The 25,108-nt window shown below is 44.1% G+C and overlaps 1 protein-coding gene across 4 annotated transcripts in view; it reads right to left on the bottom strand.

Annotated features, from left to right (window-relative positions):
* IGF2BP2 (insulin like growth factor 2 mRNA binding protein 2) overlaps positions 1-24,475 on the bottom strand; it is a 170,916-nt gene extending 146,441 nt beyond the window's left edge. For 2 of the 4 annotated variants that reach the window (XM_060198554.1, XM_060198555.1), the window contains exon 1: positions 24,151-24,475. Coding sequence is in view for 1 of the 4 variants with exons in the window: in XM_007519779.3 (XP_007519841.1) it covers positions 22,521-22,581; positions 24,151-24,328 (239 nt within the window). In the remaining 3 variants the exon portion in view is untranslated. Of the gene's footprint in view, positions 1-22,520; positions 22,582-24,150 lie in introns of all 4 variants that reach the window. The other 2 variants (XM_007519779.3, XM_060198556.1) reach the window with 2 other exon arrangements.
* Positions 24,476-25,108: the final 633 nt, after the last annotated feature.

Genomic DNA, 25,108 nt, shown 5'->3' with positions numbered 1-25,108 from the left:
CTCTTGATTTCTCTCTGCCCTATCCAACAACAACAACAGCAATAACAACAACAACAAAAAGGAAAAAATGGCCAGCAGGAGCAGTGGATTCGTAGTGCAGGAACTGAGCCCCAGCAATAATCCTAGAGGCAAATGTGTGTGTGTGTGTGTGTGTGTGTGTGTGTGTGTGTGTGTGTGTGTGTGTGTGTGTGTGTGTGTGTGTGTTTGATGTATTGCACCAAAGTAATGGACTCTGAGGAGTGGGGGAACTTTCAGGTCCTGGTGTATGATGATGAAGGAGGACCTGGCCTAAGGGTGATAATACTTTGTACATGCATAACATTTCCACATAACAATACACCTCCCACTAGGACCTCCTCTGCCATCATGTTCCAGGACCTGAACCCTCGCCCCCACCCCAGCCTTTTACTTTGGTGTAATACACCAACTCCAGTTAAAGTTCTGCATGGTGCTTTCCCTTCTGATCTTGTTATTATCATTTACAGTTGTTATTATTATTACCTACATTTATTTTTCCTGAGAGCACTGCTCAGCTCAGCAGAGGAGGACCTAGTAGGGGGCTGTATTGTTATGTGGAAATGTTATACAGCTACAAACTGTTGCATTTTACTGTTGACTGTAAACCATTAATCCCCCAATAAAGAAAGTTTTAAAAAACTGTAAAATGAGGACCATGACATTTGCCTTCCTTGTCCTGCAATGAGTCATGAAAACTAAAATAAACTGCAGGCCTGGAGGTGGTACAGTGGCTAGAGCTTTGGCCTTAAAAGCATAAGGTCCTGAGTTCAATCCCTGATATCAGATGTGCTAGAATGATGCTCTGGTTCTCTCATAAATAATTAAATTTGGGGGGAGCTGCGTGGTGGTGCACCTGGTTGAGCGCACATGTTACAATGCACAAGAACCCAGGTTCAAGCCCCCAGTCCCCACCTCCAGGGGGAAAGCTTCACAAATGGTGAAGCAGGGCTGTAGGTGTCTCTCTGTCTCTCTCCCTACCAACCCCTTCCTCTCAATTTCTGGCTGTCTCTATCCAATAAACAAAGACAATAAAAAAAATTTAATACATTTTTAAGGCTAAATAAAGATTATATCAGAATTCAGTAGCAATAAGCGCCTTGTTATATAAGGGAATTGTTTTACTCCAGAAGGAGTTAATTATAAATTTTAATACAGGAGGCAGAGGAATAGCATAATGGTTATGTAAAAAAGACTTTCATGCCTGAGGCTCCAAAGTCTAGCTTCAATCCCCAGCACCACCATAAACCAGACCTGAGCAATGTTCTGGTAATAAATATTAACACAAAGGGATGATTCTTTGCAGTACAAGTCACAAATCAACCAGTTCCCTCTTTGATTTGCTAACTTTCCTTGATTGGTCTAACAAAATTTTAGATGATGCCAACAGTCTGCACCTCTGGTGTATACATCTTGAGTAATTCCTGATCAAAGAGTGTGTGTTGGATTAGAATTGCATGTCAAAAGAATAAAAAAGATAGACTTGATGTGCAGTTGATGATGCCAAGGGCAGGGGTCTCTCTAGGTTTACTCATTCAGAAAGTTGCTGCTGAGAGGAACTGAGAGGTCCATCCAATATCCAGACAGAAACTGAGAGACCTGCCGTCAATAACCACACAGTTAAACATCTGAGCCTTCAGATACAAAGTGGTTGAGCTCCAACAACCTAGCTAAGCGGTAGCCACAGTCCTCAGAAAATATGCGCAATAACAACTTTGTTGCTTTGATTTTTTTTAAAATAACCTTAGTATCATCTTACGGAGGAGATGTTGACTTCTAGAAGTGCTCATATCAAAATGATACATTCCCACATCTCCCAAAGACAGGTGTCAATACATTTCACCCTCCATCAAACCCTCCTACTCTTCCAAAATAAGGACTTGTAAAAGTTGCCAAATTTGGGAACAACTTGCATGCAGTACAAGTTACTAATACAGAACATTTAACAGCATCTTGTTTACAATTAATAATTACAATCCATCGCTCTCCTGGTTATGAACCACCTCATCCAATGAAATATGCTATCATTTTTTTTGCACTTGTCTGCTTTTGTTTTCACAATAACTTTGGATGTTGTTAGCTTAAACTGATCATTCGTTTTTTTTTTTAAATAGATCTAAGATCTTTTTTTTAATATTTATTTTCCCTTTTGTTGCCCTTGGTTTTTTTATTGTTGTTGTTATTGATGTCATCGTTGTTAGATAGGACGGAGAGAAATGGAGAGAGGAGGGGAAGACAGAGAAGGGGAGAGAAAGATAGACACCTGCAGACCTGCTTCACCGCCTGTGAAGCGACTCCCCTGCAGGTGGGGAGCCGGGGGCTCCAACCGGGATCTTTCTGCCGGTCCCTGCACTTCACGTCACGTGCGCTTAACCCGCTGCTCTATCTCCCGACTCCCTAAATTGATCATTCTTCATTTACTATATAAAAACACATATTACATTTGATTCTTACACCCACTTATAATAATTTGCAATGAAAGAATAGCTGGTTGTTTGGTGTGGGCTTTTTCCAAATAGATTAAGAGGAGAAGGGCGGATAGAAAAAGAGACACCTGCAGTAACTGCTTCACCACTCATGAAGCTTCCCCCGCAGGTGGGCAAATATAGACAGACAGACAGATAGATAGATAATTATGGAAATAACAGTCAGCCCATATCTGGGGGAAAATACTGTACTTTCCAGTGAAGGGAATGCAGATACAGAACTCTGGTGGTGAGAACAATGTGGAATTATACCCTTGTTACCTCATAATTGTACAAATCAGTTAAATCACCAATAAAATTAAACACACACAAGAAAAGGCTGATTTCACTCAGGCCAATAGATCCAGTCTAAAGTTTGTAAGACACCCTCACAAAAGAGTAAAATCTTTAAATTGCTACTCTTCCACTGTGTCTCCAGCTTCAAAATAAAGAACAGAAATAAAAGTTACTATTTTATTATCACATTACTTATACATATCACTTAATCATTTAATTATAATATTTAATAAGCTGTTACCTCCAATATTCAAAGCATTCAAGATGCAGCAGTTGAAAGAATAAAGGGGAGGGAGTTGGGCGGTAGTGCAGCGGGTTAAGTGCACTGTGGTGTGAAGTGCAAGGACCAGCATAAGGATGCCGGTTGGAGCCCATGGCACCCCACCTGCAGGGGAGTCGCTTCACAGGCGGTGAAGAAGGTCTGTAGGTGTTTGTCTGTGTTTGTCTTTCTCTCCTCCACTCTGTCTTCCCCTCCTCTCTCCATCTCTCTCTGTCCTATCTAAATATGACGACATCAATAACAACAACAATAATTACAACAAATAAAACAAGGGCAACAAAAGGGAATAAATAAATATTAAAAAATAAAGTAAAAAAAGAAGAAGAAGAAAGGGGAGGGTCAGGCAGTAGCACAATGGGTTAAGTGCAGGTGGCACAAAGCGCAAGGACCGGCATAAAGATCCCAGTTCGAGCCCCCCAGCTTCCCACCTGCACAGGGGTCACTTCACAGGCAGTGAAGCAGGTCTGCAGTTGCCTATTTTTCTCTCCCCCTCTCTGTCTTCCCCTCCTCTCTCCTTTTCTCTATGTCCTATCCAACAACAGTAACATCATCAACAACAACAATCACAACGATGATAAAAAATAATAATAATAAAAACAAGGACAACAAAGGGGGGATTAGAAAAAAAAAGCCTCCAGGCGCAGTGGATTCCTAGTGCAGGCACCAATAACCCTAGAGGCAAAAAAAAAAAAAAAAAGAATAAAGGGACCAGGTAGTGGCACACCTAGTTAAGTGCTCGCATTACAGTGAACAAAGACTCAGGTTCAAGCCCCCGGTCCCCACGTGCAGGGGAAAGCTTCACGAGTGTGGTGAAGCAGGGCTGCGGGTGTCTCTCTGTCTCTCTCCCTCTATCTCCCTTTGCCCTTCCTCTCTGTCTCTATCCAGTAATAAGTAAATTTTTAAAAATTAATTTTAAAAAGAATTAAAAAATTAAAACTTCGTGGAACTTCCATTTTTAAACATTTAATAGACCCAAGAGGAGGCCAGCAGGTGACTCACCAGGTAACGTGCACATATTACCATAGTCAAGAGAACCGGCTCTCTACATGGAGTACCGTGGGCGTGGGGGAAGCTTCCTCTGTTCATTCTCTCTCCCTCTCTCTCCCTCTGTCTCTCTCTCCCTCCCCTCCCTCCCTCCCTCCCTCTCTCCATCTCCCTCTATAACTTAATCTGCCTTTCACCCTCTATTTAAAATGTGGGAGAAGTTGAAAAACAAGATCAAAAACGAAAACACAAGTAGAACCTGAACTGGAGTTGGCGTATCGCACCCAAGTAAAAGACTCTGGGGTGGGTGGGTGGGGAGAATACAGGCCCATGAAGGATGATGAATGACATAGTGGGGGTTGTATTGTTAAATGGGAAACTGGGGAACGTTGTGCATGTACAAACTATTGTTGAATGTAAAACATTAATAAATATATATATATATAAATAAAATAAAATATTTAAATAAAAAAATATTTAAAATAAATAAATAAAATAAAATAATAAAATGTGGGAAAGTGGGGCCACAGGGAGCAGTGCAGTTATGTAGACATTAAGCTCCAGCAATAATTCTGTTGGCAATAAAATAAAATATCTAAAAAAGACAACTGGCTAGAGAGATAATTCAGCCTGTTTGAACACCAGTGTTTGAATACGTCTGAGGCCTCAGAGGTTGCAAGTCAAACCCCCTGGCACCACTTCATACCAGATTTGAGCAGTCTTGTGGCCATATTCAGACAGAACAAGATAGAGGCAACTACAGGTTATTATGCTAAGTGAAATATGTAAAGAAATTAAAAAAAACAGCTATCGGACACTTTCAATTACATGTGGAATACAGATAAAGAAGAGATGGTGAAAATACTTTATTATTTAAAAAAACACTTTCTTTTTTAAAAATATTTATTTATTCCCTTTTGTTGCCCTTGTTGTTTTATTGTTGTAGTTATTATTGATGTCATCGCTGTTGGACAGGACAGAGAGAAATGGAGAGAGGAGGGGAGGACAGAGAGGGGGAGAGAAAGACAGACACCTGCAGACCTGCTTCACCAACTGTGAAGTGACTCCCCTGCAGGTGGAGAACCAGGGACTTGAACTGGGATCCTTAACGATGGTCCTTGCGCTTCATGCCACGTGCGCTTAACCCACTGCACTACCACCCAACTCCCACTTTATTATTTTTATTGGAACCCCCACAACAGATAAAAACTAGTAAACTCTAGGTAGGGGTATAGCTATTAGGTAGAGCTCATGCTTTGAAAGTATGAGGCTTGACAAAAAAAAAAAGAGGAGGAGGAGGAGAGGAGCAGGCAGAATAGGTTAAGAGGTTGTTTAGCCTGAAGAAGGCATAGGAAGGTCAACAACTTGGACCTTCTGAAGCAAAAAAATTTGTTCTCAATGACTGAGTGGGTTCTGTGTCACCAGACTCATGACTCCTCAAAGTCAGTTGATTCTAATGACTCAGCCAAGAACTAGAGTGCAAACTCTGGCCAAGGAGCTATCAGAAAAGTTCCTGAAGGGAAACACTCCGTACCACTGAGAGGAGAAGAAAAAGGAGGAGGAGCAGGAGGAGAAGGGGATGGAGAAGGAGAAAAAGGAGGAGGAAGGAAAAATAAATAGGTGGGAAGGTAGATGGCATAATGGGCATGCAAAGAGGCTGTTGTTTACTAAAGTGAAAGTGACAGGAGATAGAAGGCACTCTAACAGGAAGGAGAGTCAGAAATATTAAAGGCCAGCCAGATAGACAGCAAAAGACTTTCAGGCCTGAGACTCCGAGCTCCCAGGTTCAATGCCCAGCACAACCATAAGCCAAAACTAAGAAATGTTCTGGTCAGTCTGTCTATCTAGAAAGAAAGAAAGAAAGAAAGAAAGAAAGAAAGAAAGAAAGAAAGAAAGAAAGAAAGAAAGAAAGAAAGAAAAGGGGGCCGGGTGGTAGTGCAGCGGGTTAAGCACACGTGGCACAAAGTACAAGGACTAGCCTAAGGATCCCAGTTCGAGCCTCAGGCATCCCACCTTCAGGGGAGTCACTTCACAGGAGGTGAAGGAGGTCTGCAGGTGTCTATCTTTCTCTTCCCCTCTCTGTCTTCCCCTCCTCTCTCCATTTCTCTGTCCTATCCAACAACAAACGACAACAACAACAATAATAACAACAACAAGGTTACAACAACAAAGGCAAAAAAAGGGGGAGAAAATGGCCTCCAGGAGCAGTGGATTCATGGTACCGGCACTGAGCCCCAGCAATAACCCTGAAGGCAAATATATATATATATACACATACATTTCTGAAAGCAGCTCAATAGGAAATAAAAAATATGTCTTTGGTCTGGGAACTATTAAGACAAATATTAAATCCTTGATTGTAATAATTATATGTGAACAAATCATTTTGAACATAAAAATCATTGTCTTGAGATGACTAACAAAACAGATACAAAGCAAATCATGAAAACAAAACCAATGAAACGAAGAATTAACTCTTCCCTAGTAATCCCCTTAAGATATAAATAATCAAATATACTGAACTGAGATAAGAGATAGCTGAAATGGTATTGTGAACACTCTACCATGAAAAATCCAGGTTCCATTCCCTGACCACCATACGGGAGGACCATGCAAAGAGGTAGTTAGTGTGCTATGGCAAACAGTGCTATAGTATCTTTCCTTCTTTCTCTCTCACTCTGCCTCCCTTCCTCCCTCCATCTATACATCTAAAAGGGGAGGAGGAATCATCTAGGGGTAGTAGACTCATACAGGCATTAAGTCCCAGTGAAAACCACAAAAGAAAAAGAAAGACAAAGAAAGAAAGAAAGGAAAGAGTAATAATAGCAACAATAAGTTATCGTTATCATGGAACCAATTCTTTTCCTAGTTCTTTATGACTTTTTTTTTTTTTTGCCTCCAGAGTTATCGCTGGGGCTCTGTGCCAACATTACAAACCCACTGCTCCTAGAGGCCATTTTTCCCATTCTGTTACCCTTCTTGTTGTTGTTATTGCCATTGCTGTTGTTGGATAGGACAAAGAGAAATTGAAAGAGAAGGAGACAGAGAGTGGGGGAGAAAGATAGACATCTGCAGACCTGCTTCACCACTTGGGAAGCGACCCCCCTGCAGGTGGGGAGCCAGGGCCTTGAACTGGGATCCTTGGGGAGGTCCTGGTGCTTCGCACCATGTGCGTTTAACCTGCTTCGCTACCACCAGGCCCCCCCGCCACCCCCCTTTATGACATTTTTGAAAAGAATCATTTTACTTACTACTAAAATCCCCCATCTCCCCCCCCCCCTTTATTTAGATAGAGATAGAAAGAAGCTGACAGACACAGAGAGAGTGAAAGAGACCAAGGCATCAAAGTGTCCTTCAATGTGCTGGGGCCAGGCTCAAACCTGGGTCGCGCACATGGCAAAGCAACACTGGATCCACACGAGCGATTTTGCTGCCTTCTTTCTTTCCAATAACTTGGCAACCAGTGTCGATCATCTCAACTCATTTGTGAAGGGGAAAAAACATCAGTGCATAAAATGAAAAACATTAAGCAGTTTAAATTTTTAAGAATATTAACCACTTTTTTTTTTTTACTTAAAAGGGAGAGAAAGTCTTACATTTAAAAAGATTTATTTTTTTAAAAGATTCCTCACTTCATCACCTTTGGTGAAAAGACTACTCAAGAGTTTTGAAAAGTTCAATTTGTAAGGGTCAGACAGTGGTTCATATGGTAGAGAACATTTATTATCATGCATAAAGACCCCAATCCAAGCCCCAGACCACCACCCCCCATGCAGTGGAAAAGTCTTAGGAATGGTGAAGCAGATCTGCGGGTGTCTCTCTTTCTCTCTCCCTCTATCTCCCCTTTCCCTCTCTATTTCTCTCTATTAAAAATAAGCAAAGTATTAAAACAAAAGAAAAAGTTCAATTTATAAATTCAGTGCCCACAATTTGAAAACACTACTCTCAGTTTGGAGAGGGGAAAAATACACAGATGGATCCAACGTGGTGGGGGATCCAAAATAAAGACCAGATCATGCATCCACATCTTTCTATCCTCCAATTAAAAATACACACACACGGGGGCCTGGCGGTAGCGCAGCAGGTTAAGCACACATGGCACAAAGAGCGTGAGGATCCTGGTTCCAGAACCCGGATCCCCCACCTACAAGAGGGTCGCTTCTCAAGCGCTGAAGCAGGTCTGCAGGTGTCTTTCTCTCCGCATCTCTCCATTTCTCTCTGCCTTATCCGACAGCAACAGCAATAACAACAATAATAGCAAGGGCAATAAAAATGGGAAAAATGGCCGCCAGGAGCAGTGGATTGGTGGTGCAGGCACCGAGCCCCAGTGATAACCCTGGAGGCAAAAAAAGAAAAAAACAGAAAGGTACACACACACAAACACACACACACACACACACACCTCTTTACAACCTCATATCAGAACAAACACAATTACACTTCAGGAACAGAAAACAGTTTTGGGGGGGAATAAATGCTTTCAGCACCTGGAAATTCCTTCCCCACTTTTTAATCACTCACAAAAGCCCACGCCATTTGACCCCACAACCATCAAGGCGCATGGCTGCTACACATTCTTCTAAGTGTGAGCCAGGGAACCCACACATTCCATCACACTGAGCAAGTGCACGCATGCCTCCCCTGGCTTCTCCAAACCTCAGGCAAAAAGGGGGCACAGGTCTGCACATTAAGCACCTTCCAACCCTGCCTGGCCATCCCCATAGATACTCACTGGGAAAAAAGAAAAAGATGGGTCAGGTGGTGGTGCTCTTGATTGAACACACACATTCGTGAGTGGTGAAAGAGGGCTGCAGGTGTCCCTCTGTCTCTCTCCCTCTATTTCCCCTGCCCTCTCAATATCTCTCTGTCTCTAACCAATAATAAATAAAATAAAAGATTTAAAAAAAAAAAACAATGTACATATCACTCCTGGTCCCCATCTGCAAAGGGAAAGCTTCACAAGTGAAGTATTGCTGCAGTGTTCTGGTTAAAAAAAGGTGGGGGGGTCGGGCGGTGGCGCAGTGGGTTAAGCGCATGTGGCGCAAAGCGCAAGAACCGGCTTAAGGGTCCCGGTTCGAGCCCCCGGCTCCCCACCTGCAGGGGAGGCGCCTCACAGGCAGTGAAGCAGGTCTGCAGGTGTCTATCTTTCTCTCCCCCGTCTTCCCCTCCTCTCTCCATTTCTCTCTGTCCTATCCAACAACGAACAACATCAACAATGGCAATAATAATAACCACAACAAGGCTACAACAACAAAGGCAACAAAAAGGGGGGAAAATGGCTTCCAGGAGCGGTGGATTCATGGTGCAGGCACTGAGCCCAGCAATAACCCTGGAGGAAAAAAAGGGGGGGAGAGAAACACATTCAACTTTCATGACTTGTGAAGCTTCCCTCTTGCAGGTGGGAACTGGGGGCTTGAACCTGGGGCCTTGCACACTGTGACATGTGCACTCAATCAGGTGTGCCACCACCCAGCCCCACAAACATTTTTTTTAACCAGGGCACTAGCCAGCTCTGGCTTATGGTGGTATGGGAGGGGGGACCTGAGACCTTGGAGCCTCAGGCAGGAAAGTCTCTTTGCATAACCGTTATCCTATCTCCCCCACCCAAACTTTTTATTGTATTTAATTATTATTGGATAGAGACAGAGAGAGAAATTGAGGGGTGAAAGAAAAAGAGAGGGAGAGAGACAGAGAGACACCTGCAGCCCTGCTTCACCATTTGTGAAGCTTCCCCCCTGCAGGTGGGAACCAGGGGCTTGAACCTGGGTCCTTGCACACTGTAGTGTGAGCACTTAACCAGGTACACCACCACCTCCCCCCCTCATTTTTTTAAATACAGATAAAAAGGCCTGCCAAACTTACGCAACTCCCCTAGGTCTCAAACAAAAAAGCTTAAAGTGTTTTTTCCCCCCAGGACAAATATAGATATACTGGAGAGACCTGGAGATCTGGGAGATAGCTCACTGAGTAGAGCAAACACTTTATCATGCACAAACACCTGGGCTCAATCCACCAACCACTCTGGGAGAACTATGCCAAAGGGGGAGATCTATGAGCAGTAGAGCACTGAGGTGTCTTTTGCTTTCTATCTTTATGCCCCTAAAAAAGAGTCCTTTGAGGAAAGATCTGCCAGTACTTTAAACTCTTAAACAAAACACATCCTGACCTCCAGGAATGAGTTGTTTAAAGCCTATAAAGAACCCACCCAAGGGGAGTCGGGAGGTAACGCAGCAGGCTAAGCGCAGGCGGCGCTAAAGCTTAAGGACCAGCGTAAGGATCCCGGTTCGGGCCCCTGGCTCCCCACCTGCAGGGGAGTCGCTTCAAAAGCGGTGAAGCAGGTCTGCAGGTGTCTATCTTTTTCTCTCCCCCTCTGTCGTCCCCCCTCTTTCCATTTCTCTCTGTCCTATCCAACAATGACAAAATCAGTAACAACAATAAAACAAGGGTAGCAAAAGGGAATAAATATATGAAAAAATAAAAGTAAAATAAAATAAGATAAAAAAAGAACCCACCGAAGTTATTCTTTGAGCTCAGTTTAGGTTGGACCAGGGCTAAAGCTTACTGTGGAATCTATTTGGTTCAGATGCTGACAGAAATGCCTTCCTTACCAATGTCTTATTTCCTAGTATGAACTGAGTAACTAACAGGAAAAATGTATTGTAGCAACAGTATCCAATCTGCTAAATAAGGCAGCCTTCCTACTCACCCACTCACCCTACCATTTGTCTGTGAACACGCAGAAGGCAACACCGCTGACAGTCTTTTAATTCCCAATGTTTGCTTCCAATTATTTTTCCTACCACCTTTGGCACAGGCAACGCAAATTGATATAAAGTAGTATTGTTGCAAAGGATCACTCACAAATAAATCTATTTTCATATATATGCAGTTATTAAACAGACACCCTATAACACTTGCTCAGCAGACCTCAGTAACGTGTGTGTGTGTGTGTGTGTGTGTGTGTGTATTTGCCTCCAGGGTTATACTGGGGCTCAGTACCTGCACTATGAATCCACTGCTCCTGAAGGCTATTTTTTCCCTGTTGTTATTATTGCTGTCATTGTTGTTAGTTAGGACAGAGAATGGAGAGAGGAGGGGAAGACAGAGAGGGGGGAGAGAAAGACAGACACCTGCAGACCTGCTTCACTGCCTGTGAAGCGACTCCCCTGCAGGTGGAGAGTGGGGGCTCAAACCTGGGTCCTGGCATACTGTAACGTGTGCTCAACCAGGTGCGCCACCACCTGGCTCCTCTCTCTCTCCCTCTCTATCTCCCCTTCCCCTCTCAATTTATCTCAGTTCTATCCAATAAAATAAAAGGGGGGGAGGGAAATGTTCCCTGGAAGCAATAGATTACTAGTGTAGGTGCCATGCCCCAAAGATAACCCTGGTGATTGGGGGGGGGGAGTTAGGAAGGAAGAGAGGGAGGAAGGGAGGGAGGGCAGAGTAGCCACAGAGGTAGCACAGTGGTCAAAGTATTGAAGCCTCCTCAAATCATGCTGTCCCAAATTCAATCTTCAGCATCATATGCGCCGAGTGATACTGAGGTTCGTTTCTCTCCCTCTCCCTCCCCTTCTCTCCAGTAAATAAGTCATTAAAAAAGAAGTGAGGGAGTTGGGCGGTAATGCAGCAGGTTAAGCACAGGTGTCCAAAGCAAGGACCGGCTTAAGGATCCCGGTCCTTAAGGCTCCCCTCACCTGCAAGAGAGTCGCTTCACAAGCGGTGAAGCAGGTCTGCAGGTGTCTATCTTTCTCTCCCGCTCTGTCTTCCCCTCCTCTCTCCCTTTCTCTCTGTCTTATCCAACAATGACATCAGTAATAATAACTACAACAATAAAACAAGGGCAACAAAATGTAATAAATAAATATTTTTTAAAAAGTGAAGTGAAGCACAGATAAATAATTAGAAAATTAAAGAACAGAATGTATCTCAAAAGTGCAAATATACTATTTATTGGAAGTCACAGGTTTGAAGGAGAAGACATATCTATTAAAAGATGAACACTGGATAGGTTTTTGGACCTGAATGTCACTAACAAAAATGACTTTGTCTTCACTTGTCTGCTTATTCTACACCTTAATAATCATCAAACTCTAAGCCAAATTAAAGAAACGGTTGTTATATCCACCACCACCCCTTCTCTGTGGAAGCCAAAGCAACTGAATCTAATTTTTACCTGTAGACAAGAATAATTTTTCTTGACTATTTTATGGAAAGATCAGACTAAAGTCCATGATCAAAACAGGAAAAGTAAAACCTTAAAATAATGCTCTAAGCACTCTGCAATTTTGCGTCCCAAAATAGAAGCCATACAGCCCATGCCACCAAATGAAAATTACAACTTTGTAAGCATCAATTCAAATTATAAAGTAAAAGATTTTCTTAAATAGTTTAATGGTGATAAATGGGGGGGAGCTGCTATCTTTGCTGGCAGGTATTCACGTTTATTTGCTACTAGAGTCTCTTCAATTACAGTGTCTTAAAGTAACTTCCCAAAACGAATTTGAATTTGAGAGCAAAAAGGATAAACCTTCACTCACAAATAATAGGGGACAGTTTTGTTAAGCAAACTTGTCCTATCCTTCAAATTAGGAAATCAATCACATCTTGGGAAAGGTTATGCTTATGATTAAAGATACTGTTATAGATATGAAGTAGTTAACTGGTATGGAAAACTGATTTTGCCACGTCCCAGCACTCCCTTTATTAGGAATCTGGAAAAACAGCTCACTTGAATAGTGTGCTACTTGGCCATGTGTGGACCAGGTTCAAGCCTCCACCACACTGGAGGAAGCTTCCCTGCTGTGATCTTTTCTCATTTCTCTGCCTCATCATCCATCTTTCTCTCTCTGTCTCTCTCTCTGCCTCCAGTTGCTGGATTCACAGCTCCCAGCAGCCATTTTTTTCTCCTTCTTTCTTTCTTTCTTTCTTTTTTTCTTATTTTCTTATTTTATCCTATAGGACAAAGAGAAACCATGGGTAGAGAAAGAGAAAGAATGACAGACACTTGCAGCCCTGCTTCACCCCTTGTGAAGCCATCCCAGAGCAGGGCCCTAGATCTAGTCTTTGAGCATAGTACTATGGGCACTTAACTGGGTGTGCCAACAACAGCCCTCCGTCTCTTCCTGAGGGGGAATAAAAAGAGTCAGTAAAAGCCAAGCTTTGCCAAATAAAAATTTAAAAATAGGAAAACATGAAGATGCTTTTATGGTATTAAAATATAATTCTTTTTTTTCCTGCCTCCAGGGTTATCACTGGGGCTTGATGCCCACATTATGAATCCACTGCTCCTCAGGACATTTTTTTCCCCTTCTGTTGCCCTTGTTTATCTTTGTTGTTACTATTGTTTTGTTTTGTTTTTTGCCTCCAGGATTATCGCTAGGGCTCCATGCCCAATCCACTGCCCCAGAGACTTATTTTTCCCCTTTTGCTGCCCTTGTTGTTTTATTGTTGTTGTTGTGATTGTTATTGTCATTGCTGTCATTGTTGTTGGATAGGACAGAGAGAAACTGAGAGTAAGGGAAGACAGGGGGGAGAGAAAGACAGACACCTGCAGACCTGCTTCACCACTTGTGAAGAGATCCCCCCTGCAGGTGGGGAGCAGGGGGGCTCCAATCTGGATCTTTAAGCTTAACCTTGTGCTTTGCGCCATGTGCGCTTAACCTGCTGCGCTACCGCCCGACCCCCTGATGTTATTATTGTTGTTGTTATTGCTGTCATTGTTGTTGGATAGAACAGAGAGAAATCGAGAGGGGACCGGAAGGCAGGTAGGGGAAGAGAAAGACACCTGCAAACCTGCAAAACCGCCTGTGAAGCGACCCCCTATAGTGGGGACCCAGGGGATCGAACCGAAATCCTAACACCGATCCTTGTGCTTTGTGCCATGTGTGCTTAACTATAATTATTTTTAATATTTCTTTATTTATTTATTCTCTTTAGTTGCCTTTGTTGTTTTATTGCTGTAGTTAGTGTTGTCGTTGTTGGATAGGACAGAGAGAAATGGAGAGAGGAGGGGAAGACAGAGAGGGGGAGAGAAAGAGAGACACCTGCAGACCAGCTTCACCGCCTGTGAAGCGACGCCCCTGCAGGTTAAGAGGCGGGGCTCGAACCGGGATCCTTACGCTGGTCCTTGCTCTTTGCGCCACCTGCGCTTAACCCGCTGTGCTACCACCCGACTCCCCAAAATATAATTCTTTTGTTTTAAGTCTTTTTTTTTCCCTTTTGTTGCCCTTGCTTGTTATTGTTGTTGTTGATGTCATCATTGTTGGATAGGACAGAGAGAAATGGAGAGAGGGGAAGACGGGAAGAGAAAGATGGACACCTGCAGACCTGTTTCACCACCTGTGAAGCGACTCCCCTACAGGTGGGGAGCCGGGGGCTCGAACTGGGATCCTTAGGTGGGTCCTTGCACTTCACGCCACGTGCGCTTAACCCACTATGCTACCACCCGACCCCCTAAAATATAATTTAAAAAAAATATTTTTTATATTTATTTCCTTTTGTTGCACTTGTTTTATTGTTGTAGTTATTGATGTCATTGTTGGATAGGACAGAGAGAAATGGACAGAGGAGGGGAAGACAAAGAGGGGGAAAAAAAGAGAGACACCTGCAGACCTGCTTCACCGCCTGTGAAGCGACTCCCCTGCAGGTGGGAGCCGGGGGCTCAAACTGGGATCCTCACTCAGGTCCTTGCGCTTTGCACCACCTGCGCTTAACCCACTTAAAGGGGCTGGGAGGTGATGCACCTGGTTGACCGCACATGTTACAATGGACAAGGGCCCAGGTTCAAGGCCCCAGTCGAAACCTGAGGAGAAAGCTTTATGAGTGGAGAAACACTGTTGTGTTGCGGTGTCTCTTGTCTCCCTTTCTATCACACCCTTCCCTCTGGCTGTCTCTATGCAATAAATAAAAACAATTTTAAAGAATTTAATAAATAAATACAATTCTTAAAAATAAATAAATACGAGGCAAGAGGTAATGTACCTGGGTGAGCACTCATGTTACAAAATGCCCAAGGAGTGGTCCAGGAGGTGGCACAGTGGCTAGGGCACTGGACTCTCAAGCATGAGGTCCTGAGTTCAATTCCCGGCAACACATGTACTACAGTGATGTCTGGTTATTCCTCTCTCTCTCTCTTCTCCTATCTTTCTCATTAATAAATAAAATCTTTAAAAGAAAAAAAATGCCAAAGGATGGGGTTGGGTACCCCGGTCCCCACCTACAGGTAGAAAGCTTTGTAAGTGGTGAAGCAGTGCTGCAGATGTCTTTCTCACTATTTTCCCATTTCTCTCAATTTCGGGTTTGTCTCTATTCAAGAAGTAAATAAATATAATTTAAAATAAATAAATATTATTCTTTAAAGTACTTTTTATTATCCCTGGTCCTACCATGTGCCAGAGTTCAGTAGTGTTCTAGTCTCTCTCTTTCATCCTCTCTTAAAAATAAATCTTTAGGGGGTCCGGCGGTGGCGCAGTGGGTTGAGCGCACGTGGCGCAAAGCGCAGGGACCAGCGTAGGGATCCCGGTTCGAGTCCCCGCTCCCCACCTGCAGGGGAGTCGCTTCACAGGTGGTGAAGAAGGTCTGTAGCTGTCTGTCTTTCTATCCCCCTCTGTCTTCCCCTCCTCTCTCGATTTCTCTCTGCCCTATCCAACAACAAACAACATCAACAATAACAATAATAACCACAAGGCTACAACAACACGGGCAACAAAAGGGGAAAAAAATGGCCTCCAGGAGCAGTGGATTCATGGTGCAGGCACTGAGCCCCAACAATAACCCTGGAGTCAAAAAATAAATAAATAAATCTTTAAAAAGGAAATATAATAAAAAATAAATAAAAAGGAAATATATAAAATTGAATAATTATCGGGAGTTGGGTGGTAGTGCAGCGGGTTAAGTGCAGGTGGCACAAAGGGCAAGGACCAGCAGAAGGATCCCGATTCAAGCCCCCGGCTCCCCACCTGCAATGGAGTCGCTTCACAGGTAGTGAAGCAAGTCTGTAGGTGTCTTTCTCTCCCCTTCTCTGTCTTCCCCTTCTCTCTCCATTTCTCTCTGTCCTATCCAAGAACAACAACCTCAATAATAACTACAACAATAAAACCATGAGGGCAACAAAAGTGAAAAAATAAATTTTTTAATTGAATAATTATCAACTCTTTAAACAACCTCTAGAGAAATTAAGTTTCTAATGAAATTAACTGAGTGCTTCTTTAATACAAAATGATAAATCATCTTCAGAAGTGTGGACTTTCTAAATCAACATGCATATCCAAATACTGAATTTTTTCAAAATTGAAAAAAAATTTAAATTGTCGGGGTCTCTTATAGAATCACTTACTCTCTCAGAGAGGGGATATTAAAGCTAAAAGAAGAGTGAGTAGATTATGCTTTTAAGGCTTCTTCCAGCAATCTGCTCACTGAAACCGTCACTAGACATACCTGTGCCTTGTGTTGCATAAGGCTAACCACTTCCAAGAGTTATGTATTACTCAAGGCAAATGCTGCATTTAATTCCCTTTGCCGCAAGGTTTAAACAAAGGGATTTTCATACTCCTTGTTAAGACTAAGATGCAGAGGGACTGTTGCTTAATTAAGATTTGTTCCTTTCCCAAACTCCTGATATCATCTGTCTGAAACTACTATCCCCCCAAAAACACACAAGTACACACACCCATGTGCACACACCCCACTGAATCAGAGATGACACACTTCGCTCAAATAATATTCTCTAACAAATCTGACCAATTGCTCATTTACTTTTGAGGATTTCATTAGCCGGCTTCAAAGAATGAATCAGCAGTAGCTCTGAAGGGTGATTCAGCAGTACAGAGCAAATATTTAGAAAGTCAAAATGTATCATATATGTATAAATAGTTCCTGTGGAAATCTGACTTTCATAGATTCTTTACTTTGAATAGATTTCTCCCCAGTTACAAGTGGTTCATGCTTATTTTAATATCGTTTACAAACCCCCGAATGAAAAACTGGAACCATTACCACAAAAAAAAAAACATTTTGAGTAAATAATATTTACTACTTACATAATATGAAATTAGTTATAAACTTTCTAATATCATTTTAAATAAATATTTTTAAATAAAATACATTATACTTTAGATCATTGTGTATAAATATCATATGAATGTTACTAATCTTCATCTTTTTAAAAGAATAAAAAAGTACATTAAAAAACATATAACCTGGGAATTGGGTAGTAGCGCAGCAGGTTAAGTGCAGGTGGCCCAAAGCACAAGGACTGGTGTAAGGCTTCCAGTTCAAGCCCCCAGCTCCCCACCTGCAGGGGAATCACTTCACAGGCGGTGAAGCAGGTCTGCAGGTGTCTATCTTTCTCTTCCCCTCTCTGTTTTCCCCTCCTCTCTCCATTACTTTCTGTCCTATCCAACAACATCAATAACAACAATAATAACTACAACAATAAAAAACAAGGACAACAAAAGGGAATAAATAAATATTTAAAAAAAAACATATAACCTCCTGGATGCACATGGGAGAGACCCAAGAAGGAAGGAAGGAAGGAAGGAAGGAAGGAAGGAAGGAAGGAAGGAAGGAAGGAAGGAAGGTAGGTAGGAAGGGAGGGAGGGAGGGAGGAAATTAGAAAGGATGAAAGAAAAGAAAAAGAACTGGGAGTCGGGCGGTAGCATAGCGGGTTAAGCGCAGGTGGCACAAAGCAAAGCTCAAGGACCAGCGTAAGGATCCTGGTTCGAGCCCCCAGCTCCCCACCTGCAGGGGTGTTGCTTCACAAGTGGTGAAGCAAGTCTGCAGGTGTCTGTCTTTCTCTCCTCCTCTCTGTCTTCCCCTCCGCTCTCCATTTCTCTCTGTCCTATCCAACAACGATGACATCAATAACAACAATAAAACAACAAGGGCAACAAAAGGCAATAAATAAATAAATTTTAAAAATATATAAACAAAAGAAAAGAAAAATAACTCTAAGATTATACCTTATTGGTCATCTATATTATCCAACCACAATTACGAGAAAACATCACTGTCATTGAAAAAATACAATTTGGTTAAGAGTATTGTATATTACCAGACTATCTTTTAGAGTACTTTTATAAATATATACAATATAATTTTTAAATGATAAGTTTAATGAATTAGAAAAATCAAGCAATATATAAAATCTAGCTTGACTTGTAAACATCATTAGTTAGTAGTATTTAAACAAATAATGTGAAAACATCAAATGACCGGTGTTTTTAGGTTGTCAACTAGAATTAAGACTATATTGTCACCTGAATCATAAAGTAAAATTCTATTACTTCTGTTTTCATTATAGGGCTTATCTGTTAGAGATCATAAAACTGTTATTCTCTTTGTTATTACCTAGAACATAAAAAAATACTAGCCTTTTCAAAAGTGAGAAACCAAATGTCCATTTAAAAGTAGAATCAGGAAGTTGGGCAGTAGCACAGTGGGTTAAGTGTAGGTGGCACAAAGTGCTAGGACTGGAGTAAGGATCCCTGTTCGAGCCCCGCCTCCCCCACCTGCAGGGGAGGTCTGCAGGTGTCTATCTTTCTCTCCCCCTCTCTGTCTTCCCCTCCTCTCTCCATTTCTCTCTGTCCTATCCAACAACGAATGACATCAATAACAACAATAATAAAACAAGGACAACAAAAGGGAATAAATAAATAAATAAATAAATATATATTTTTTTTAAAAAGTAGAATCAAAAGTAATCTTAACAGTGTGATAGAATTTTATTTATTTGTTTTATATTAATATGTTATAGCCACATATTAAATCTATGTAATTTAATTCTATCAATCTTGAATTCAAGTTATTGAAACTGGAGGTGAATGTATAATTTTCATCTAATAAAGCCCTTTCTATTTCCACAAAATTCAAAACTGATGCAGCAAAAAGTCTTTGTTGCTGGGAGGGCTTGGTGTTGGTTGGTTTTTTGTTTTTTTTTTTCTTTTTTGGTATTTAATTCAACTATACACAATGTAGTACATACAAGCAAAATACAATTGAGATACTGTTTTCTTTAACATTCCTATAGGAGACCAAATTCATTTGCATTGGAGAGAATACGATTACTGGTCTTTAACTCATGAAAGACAAATTCATAGCTTTTTCCTACACTACCTCATATTATTCACACCATCTCGGTGAAAGCATGTCTCACACCACTTAGTTACTTCCTACGAGTGGGCAGATATTGCATTTTTCAAAGTTTTGGTTCTCACAGAATCATTCAACTTTAGATACAAAGTACATTCAGATTTGCATGGCATAGCTCAAAACAATGTAGCAATGTGTGTATAGATATGCATATATGTACTTTCTGTCCAGACTCATCAGCATCAAAAATGAAATTCTATCAAAGAAGCTGCCACAATTTTAATAGAATTTTAATGCTTATCAGTTTTCCCTCTTTAAGAAAGCTCTGATACACATACACTACCAAAAAATATGAGGGAAATACCAAGAAATAGAGGGGGGAAAAAAATTTTTTTTTTTCATTCAACAGACCCTAAAACCAACTTAGGAAGTAAAGAAAGTATAGACTTATACATGGTTTATATTACAATAATTTGCATTTAATAAGAAGGAAAAGCATGGCAAAAAGAAAAAGAAGTTTTCTACTTCGGGATGACTAAGAAAATAACTGTAGTCGGTCTGCTTAATATAATAGTATATATAAAATGATGCTAGAATGAGATTTATGAGATTTAACAAAAGGTCCAATTTATATGTGGCATAATAATGATTCACAACTTATAAGAAAAAAAAATCTCTTCCCAAAGTATCACTAGCTTGGACAATTTGGAATGTATATATATTTTTTTTTAAATATTTATTTTATTTATTTATTCCCTTTTGTTGCCCTTGTTGTTTTATTGTTGTAGTTATTATTGTTGTTGTCGTTGTTGGATAGGACAGAGAGAAATGGAGAGAGGAGGGGAAGACAGAGAGGAGGAGAGAAAGATAGACACCTGCAGACCTGCTTCACCACCTGTGAAGCGACTCCCCTGCAGGTAGGGAGCCGCGGTTCGAACCGGGATCCTTATGCCGGTCTTTGTGCTTTGCGCCACCTGCGCTTAACCCGCTGCGCTACAGCCAGACTCCCTGGAATGTATATATTAAAGTTAATGCTTGGGAACAGAAAGAAATCAGAAATATATATATGTTATATATGTGTGTGTGTGTGTGTGTGTGATGTTAAATTATTTTTCAAACAAGCAAGCAATGTGATTAAATGATTTCATATTTTCACATTAACTTATATGAAATTACATGTACAACTGACTTGGCTCTGATAAATTTGTTTTTGTCCTGTTAATTTTCTGAAAGTTCAATAAAAGAGCACCCAGTCAACATATAACATAAAAGCTTTGGTTTCAAATATCGCAGTTCCCAGCTTTGAGACAGCCATCACCGTGGTAGTTCCCTGAGAACACACAGCTGCCTCACCCAAGGAGTCTGAGCTCTGTACACGCCAGTCATTAGTTCTATCTCCCTTACCCTGCAGTGCGAGTAACTCATTTCTGCATTTCAAACAAATAAATGAAAGGGGGGGGGATTAAAATCTCCCAATCAGAAATGATGCAACCCTCTCCAGCAGCAGATTATACATCCATTTGGTATGTCAGGCAGCTTTAGTGCTGTGAATCATACACAACACATTTTAGCCTACCTCCTAGGTATTTCATATGGCCCCCATGTTCAAGAAACTCATGTACTAGTAGGGGGTGCATAAGTCCTAGACTGCACTTTTTTTAAGTCATACTAAAAAAGGAAGGGGACGATATTTCTAATTCTGAACCCATAGAAGCACAATAAAATGATCTAAAGGACACTGTAGGTAAGAGAAAAGTAACGACATTTTGAAAGGGATAAGCTAAAAAGTATACATGTGAGTTTTAGATGATGGTAACCACTTTAGATCTAAACTGTTTCACTCTTACAACAACATTAAATGACAAGCTCTGCAACTTGAAATGAGACCATTCTGAAGATTTTTACTAGTTACAGCCCAAAAAGGACTCAGAGAAACTATACAGCCATTAGAATTATTAAGCATGTGTAGAGACATAAGTCCATCCAACATCTTGGTGGTTCTTTCAATACTTGTTCAATATATTTGAGATTTTAAGTATTGTGAGACAAATAATTTAAGATACAATAAATCCTTAATCTGAAAATCTCAATTTCTAAAGCAAAAAAAAAAAAAAAATTTAAATACTCAGATTTAGAATACTTAACTGAAAAAAATTACACACTAATCTTTTCCAAGAGGAAAAAAAATAACATAGAATTATACATTATCTCCATGAAACTGCAAATCACAACTTTCATCTCTTTTCTAAAGGCATCAAATAGTTTTCTGATCTGCTATAGAATCATTTGCTGGGAAAAAAAATTGATGTTCTGATGGTTACATTAAAAAACATCTGAAAATGTGCATATGGTTTACAAAACTTCAAAATATTTAAGTATTTATAAAATTGGGATAGTTTATTTTAAAATCTATTCATTCTGGCAAAGATCAAGTTACATTATTGGCTATCACAACTGTAAAGTTGGTAAACCAAAGACTTGACTTTGAGTCTCCAATTCTGCTAATTAATGACTAATGGTGAAGAAATGTATGTGAATGGGATATAAACTAAGTTACAACACATAGGGGAAAAATTCTGGAATGAGTAACCAAGAGTCCAAATTTAAAGTCCACAATAAACTTTAAACAAAGATGTCCTCCTTCATTTTCTCCTGGAAGGCAGATATTCTCAAATAATCCAATCACTGTGGAGAAATCCAACTTCTACCAAACCTTTTGCTTCTTCATTAACAGCCATGCACTCAAGTATGACTATAGATTCCACCATGGTATTTGTTTAGCCTTAAGCACATCTTAAAAGCAACAACAACAAAAAATGCTCAGAAGCAATAGCAGTCTCAGGGACTTTTTTTTTTTTTTAAGTGTGTTTTTTAACTGATATCCGATCCAAACAACCTGCTTCTTTAAAATGCTATGGAATACACTAGACGCTTTACTGGATTATTTTATCACTCGACATTAAGCTATCTGAAAAAGAAAACTAATTAATCGCGAAGTTTAGTTAGGCAATTTAGCTGACACAGTAAATATTTACTCTTAGCATCTCACAGGAAGTCTTGACAAGCATTTGCTGCCATTGTGCTGGAGTGGGGATGCAAGTGGGGGGTGGGAGGCACGCTTTGATAAACAAGCTAAACAGTCCCAGTGAGTTAGCTCTACTGTACCTCACCCCCCACCCCCACTTCCAATATGGCAGTAAATAGTTTTAAAGTACAGTAAACACCTTATATAATGAAAGCAAAAAAAAAAAAAAGCAACTTTGTAAACCTTGCCATCGCCCCTGACAAAAGTTTTTAAGCTACAAAAATAGTTTATAACTGATTGTTTACGTGCACGTGAATAAGCCAAATCACACACACACACACACACACACACAGCAAAATATATTTACCTGAGCTTTTTAGAAACTGAGTAATCAACTTCCATGATTTTCCCATGCAATTCCACTTTACCTTTAAAAGAGAAATTAAAGCACTCAGAACCTTCCTTAGAGCAAGCGCGTGGGGGTGGGGGGCTAGGAGGGGCGCGCACCGAGCTGAGCGCCTGGGCTCCGCCTACGGGCGCCCTGCAGGGGTCTCCTACTCCGCCGAAGCCCAACAAACTCCGGTCCCCGAGGCCAGAGAGGCGGGCACCCCGTTTTCCCCGGACGCGGTGGAAAAGGTGCGGCGCCCGTCCCGACCCCAGGTAGAGCTGTGGGTGGCACTACCGGAAAAACACATTTAATAAAGAACGGCGCCAATTTGAAAGGATGAGCTCACTTGAAACACAAGCTGCAGGGCTGGCACGGCCCCACTCCCCTGCGGGCCACCCCCCCGCCTCGATCCCGCTAACTGGGACCCCAAGGCTCCACCGAGATCCCCTCCGCCCCCCCCAGCCCCTTTCTAGCCGAGGCCCCCCACCCACCCCCGGGCCGAGGCGCGCGGAAGCCCCCTGCCGGGTGCGCAGCGGCCGGAGCCCAGTTCCTGCCGGCTTCGGGGTGTCACCTTGGCCTCGCCGCCGCCCCGCCGCCGCCCCCACCCGCGCGCGACGGGCCCGGGGCTCCGCAGGGTCGGGGCGGGGGCCACGGGGTGCAGGGAGCGCGGGGCCACGGGGAGCGCGTGCGGGAGGGCGAGCGGGGGAGCGCGGGGTGAGAGCGAGCGAGCGAGCTGGTGTGTGTCGCCCTCCGTCTCCCGTCTGGGCTTGGGCGCGCTCGCGGGCCCCCCGGTCGCCTCTTTCCCGGTTCTCAGCCCGGGGCCCCCACCGAGTTGAGACCGGGCACCTCGTAAAAAGGTGCTTCTGGCCGAGTAGGAGGCGGGGGGACGGGCGGCGGAAAGCCCCCAGCCCCGAGTTCTTCTCAATAAAATCGGACAAAAAATTCAGAGAAAAATAGGAGACTGAGCGAGAGGGGGACTGAGGTTCGGGAGAGAAGTGAGAGAGAGAGAGGTGCCACCACGCAGGGGAGTGGGGGAGCCCGGGACCTCGGAGGGTATGTGGGGGGGCGGTCAGCGAAGTGGCGCCTAGGGGTGCCGAAAGTGGGGGCCGGCGGGGTGCGGTGAGGAGGGGGCTCAGGCGGAGAGTGCGGCTCCGGGACGCGGGAGAGCGAGCGGGCACGAGGCATGGGAAGGGGTATGGTCCAGAGAGGGGCGATCGGGGTACAGGGTGTGGGGGTCCCCGTAAAAGGGGTGGCGGGAAGGGCAGAGAGGGGGGAAGAGCAAAGCCAAGGGGTTGGGGTGGGGGCTCCAGAGGGCAGTTCCGGGGCGCCCGAGGAATCCGGGTGCCCCCGAAGAGCGAGCGAGCGAGTCTCGGGGACCCTCGGAGCGTCACACCGGGAAGGGAGCGGCGCGGGGGGCACTGGGGGAGGGGCGCGAGGCGTCCCGGCAGCGGCGAGGGGGAAGAGTTGCGGGCTGGTGCGTGGAAGTCAGCGTGCGGGCGTGGGAGCCCCCCGCCGGGCGCCGCCCGCCCTGCTCGGCCTCCCTCGGGGCTCCGTCCGGGACGAAGCCCACGGACCGGGAGGTGGGGGGTGGGCAGCACCCAGTTCTCACCCGAGAGGGTCTCGATGGCGCGGATGGCCCAGTTCTGGTCGGGGTAGTCCACGAAGGCGTAGCCGGACTTGAGCAGGACCTGTCCCGCCAGGGGCAGCTTCCTGTCCCCGAAGAGCTGCCGGAGGTCGTCGGCGGTGACGGCGGGGCTCAGGTTCCCGATGTAAAGCTTGTTCATCATCCGGCCCTTCCCCGCGAGCCCGCGGCTCCCCCGGCCCGGTACCCAGCGCGCCTCGCCGCCTGCGCTGCCCGCGTCTCTCCTCCTCCGCCGCCGCCCCCCCTCCCCGCCCTCCGCCCACCCCCACCCTCAGCCTCAGCCTCAGCCTCAGCCTCAGCCTCGGCCTGGCTCCCCCCACCGCGGCCGGCCCGGCCCGCCCGGGGGCAGAGGCGGAGGCGGGGACTCGGCGCGGCTGCCTCCTCGGGGCAGAGTCCCGGGCCGGGCGGCAGCGCGGACAAAGCGCTCTCTCTGCCTCCCTCGTTCTGCCTCCCGAGGCGGTGGCGGGAGGAGGAGCAGCGGCGGGCGGTGGCCGCGCACTCCGCGTGTGTCTGTGTGAGAGAGTTTGTACGGGCGTGTGCGCGGCCGAGAGGGAGAGAGAGACGGAGAGAGAGAGAGACGGCGCCCCGCGCTCCGAGCGCTCGGCGAGGCCACCGCACTGGCGTCCCGCGCGCGCGGTGGGTGGAAGCGGGTCGCGGCCGGGGGCTCCGGAATCCCGCCCCGGCTGCGGGTGGGAGCGCGCGAGGGGCGCCGCGCGTGGGAGGGAGAGGGCTGCGGGCGAGCGTGGAGGGGTGCGTGCAAGGTGGACCGGATGTGAGCGCGCGGCCGCCCGGGCGTGCGCCGAGGTGTGTCTCGGAGGTGAGAAGCCAGAGCCCGCTGCGAGACAACTTCGGCGGCCACTTGACGGAGTGGCGCCCCTGCGCGCTCCCGGGCGCGGCGCTCGCTCCCAGCCCGGCTCGGCTCTCC

This window comes from Erinaceus europaeus, chromosome 9, assembly GCF_950295315.1.
Source record: "Erinaceus europaeus chromosome 9, mEriEur2.1, whole genome shotgun sequence".
Classification (NCBI taxonomy): domain Eukaryota; kingdom Metazoa; phylum Chordata; class Mammalia; order Eulipotyphla; family Erinaceidae; genus Erinaceus; species Erinaceus europaeus.
The sequence above is the reverse complement of the archived record's forward strand: the minus strand, read 5'-3'. Positions and strand labels throughout refer to the sequence as shown.